General features: G+C 55.8%; 1 protein-coding gene across 1 annotated transcript in view; it reads right to left on the reverse strand.

Annotated features, from left to right (window-relative positions):
- Nucleotides 1-3,194, reverse strand: part of LOC113211260 (mucin-5AC) — a gene marked incomplete at its 5' end in the record, with an annotated part of 27,305 nt that extends 24,111 nt beyond the window's left edge. The window contains 1 exon segment of the mRNA XM_052267983.1: nucleotides 2,769-3,194. Coding sequence (XP_052123943.1) covers nucleotides 2,769-3,161 — 393 coding nt within the window.
- Nucleotides 3,195-3,229: the final 35 nt, after the last annotated feature.

Raw genomic sequence — 3,229 nt, forward strand, 5'->3', positions numbered from 1 at the left:
CTCTGTCTAAAGACCTTGTCCGTTTTTGCCGCACGGATGGCACGGAGCCCGCCTGCAGGGTCGTTAGGACCAGGCCTGGCCGGGGCACGGCGCCGCGCGCACGACACAAAACCCTTAACTGAACAGGGCTTCCTGCCCGCTTGTCCCCGCTGATCGCCGACCGATAGCGATACGGTTCGGCTTTGCATTTATTATTGTTTTGAAACAGCAGCAGCACCCGCCACTACAGTTGTTGCGCCACACGTGCCGATGCCTGCAGCAACAACAACACCACATTCACGTTTCGCCCACTTTTATTTGCTTACAAGCTAACCCTGGCGCCCTGCGACCCAATGGCAAGCGTCGGAGAAGCGACGTACTGTAGCATCTTGTACGTTTTGTTGTACATAGTCAAACGTTGAGTGCAATGCTAAAAAGAACCTCCAATTTTCCTGAGGGAATTTCGACTGTATAATGGAAAGCTGAATTCAGTTAATTGAAGGGAATTCCCTTAGATTAATGGAAAGTGTTAGTTTTACAATAAAGCCAAAGTTTCCTTTGGAATTGTAACGGAAGCACTTTTTGACGTGGAATCAAAGGTACAGTTTTCTGTGTGAAAAACTTTATTTTTGAATATCTATGTTTAGTTTACCTGTCATCCACAAAAAGATAATCTTGGCGCTTATGTGAGTTGAGTAAATCCTCCACGGCAATTGTTACTTTCACAGCTTTTTTGCTTGCATCCTCCCTCCTCGTAATGTGCACGCAGAGGGTGGTCTAGCTTTAAGTTAAATTTGCACATATCGCTTTTCTGTTTTCGCCCAGCTATTTTTACACTGCAGCGTTACTAAACGCCTGCAAGCCCAGGATAGGCAACCCCGCACTACACCCGTGACAAGCCTGCCGCACCGTTGCCTACCCACCAGGCGCCCTCCACGCCACCGAGTGCTCCATTAGCAAACCATCCAAACGACTAATGTTTTACTTATTTCTTGAAAGCACGGAGCGCTTGGCATCAACACTTCAGTACGTCGCAAAATAAAATCTTTGAAAATTACGCTACAGGCACCGCGGCGGCCGTCTAAACTAATTTATATTTGGCCTGTTGGGAGGAAGGGGTTCCGATAAGATATCCTCTTTGTTTTAATTGTTCGGGCTCGTGCAGCGCGCAGACACAACTCTCTACAACAAACACGGCCGACACCGCCACGCCGCACCACGCCGCGCTCGACGGGCTCGACGTCGGCTATCGGAGAACATTCGGCGTGTGCCTCCCCCGACGCCCGCCCCGCCCCGCCCGGTCTCGCGCCGCGGTGACCAGGTTCGGTCGTGACCCGCCCCAAGGCGGAACCGCCCTCTGTGTAACAATGCACGCGGCTTGCTAATTACACCTAGGTGTACAGAACTCTACAAAATCTGACGTTATAGCACGTTGATAAAATCAAGAGCAAAGTCGATAGAGAAGTTTTTACTTTTTCTTAAAATGGGTAACTACATAATATTTCGCAGTGCTTCGGCGAGCGAGCCGCATTCGATTAAAACCCCGGCCGCTCATACAACAAGGCTTGCCTTTCCCAATAATACATGTTTTCTTTTGGACTTTACGAGCCGTTGCGCAGTTTCATTATCCGCGTTTGGAGCGCGCCGAGCGCGCGCCCCGGAGGCCGGTCCTGAGCGCCCGCGCCACCCGGGGGCCGGGCCGGGGCCGGCTTGGGGGAGGCAGGGGACGGCAGGGGGCGCCAAGAGTTTAGCCAAGTCGACCGGCATGCTGTCGTTTAAGTGACAGGCTAGAATGGCCAATCAGCCAATTTGGCACCGTGCACTCACAGGCTCGCGCGCACCCGGGAGAGAAAGAGAGAGAGAGAAAGATAGAAAGAGAGAGATTGCGTGTGCCAAGCGCTCAGCCTGACTCTCACCGTAACGAACTTGACAACGACTGGTGTGTGCGCAGGGGAGGTGGCTGGTTGAGTGTTTCAAATGAAACCCCATGCTGCCAGCCAGCCCTGGACTCAGGCACCCCTGTTGAGGGTCTACATCCTACGTCCAGCTGGACGGGCAAGCACCCATACCCAATACCCATAGTTTCTGTCCTATTACTCTTAGCTAACATGCTCAGACCAAGATCACATTCTAACAAGGATAGAAAAGACTTGCTGTTGCAGCTTATACTCATACTCATTGCTACTATATAGCACCCACAATGTAGAAATGACGGGAAGTCAACCAGACTAAAAAGTGAAGCAATTTCGGCCATAAGCACCTCAACGCACTGCACTGATAGGGGCCCTCCACTCTCTCACGACTCGGCCTTCTGGTCCACACAGCATCACTCCCTGCCGGCTGCCGCGCACGACGCGCAGATATTTATCCCGTTCGATCAGATCGGTCAGAGTCACTGCTGCAGCGGCCCGCCCGGCCAGGCCCGGCCGCGGTAGCAGCCCGAACAAAGCGTGCTTTAAGAAATATCGCCACGACTCTGTCAAATCCGTTCCCGGGCGGGGAGCAGTCGCGCGCGCGGTGGGCGGGTCACGACGCTGCCCAAACCAAATACCTCGCGCCGCTGATGAAACGTTATCTATTTCTCGAGTTTGGTTATTGCTAATAACCTCACCCAGAGCTTTAACAGGTCGCCCCGCGCCACAGCGGTCAAGGAGACAACCGGCTCTGGCGATCCAAGATGAGGATTATTGTTTCGTTCAGGGCCAGCACATATATTGACCTCGTGACTTTTATCGTTTCTCTGAAACAAAACGCGGAGCGAACGGTACGTTAATTTTTTTTGCACAAACCTGGAAGAGCAGGTAGCCATTGTCGTACATCCAGAAGTCGTTGTCGGCGAAGCCCGCGCCGCCCGGGCCGGGCCCCGGGAGGTGGGGGTCATCGTCGTCCTCGGCGCCGCAGAGCTGGCGGTGCTGCGCGCCGCCGCCCTGGTGGTGGTGGTGCGAGGCCAGGGGCACGCAGCCCGTGCGCCGCAGGGAGATGGCCAGGCAGTGGCGCAGCAGCACGTAGCGCGGCGCGGGGCCGAGCGACCCCGGCGGGGACCCCCCGGCCGAGCTGTGGGACCCCGCGTGGGAGCCGGCGTGGGACCCCGCGTACGACCCCAGCAGGGACGGCGCGCCGAGGGAGCCGCAGTGGGAGCCCTTGCGGCTGCGGGCGGGGCTGCGGCCGCCCAGCGTGCTCATGGTAGCGGGCGACGACCGCGCGCCGCGTGGGGCCTGCAACAGGAACAGGTGTTCGCTTAGCGCGGCTG

The sequence above is a fragment of the Frankliniella occidentalis genome, unplaced genomic scaffold (assembly GCF_000697945.3).
Source record: "Frankliniella occidentalis isolate FOCC.00 unplaced genomic scaffold, Focc_3.1 Scaffold62, whole genome shotgun sequence".
Lineage (NCBI taxonomy): Eukaryota > Metazoa > Arthropoda > Insecta > Thysanoptera > Thripidae > Frankliniella > Frankliniella occidentalis.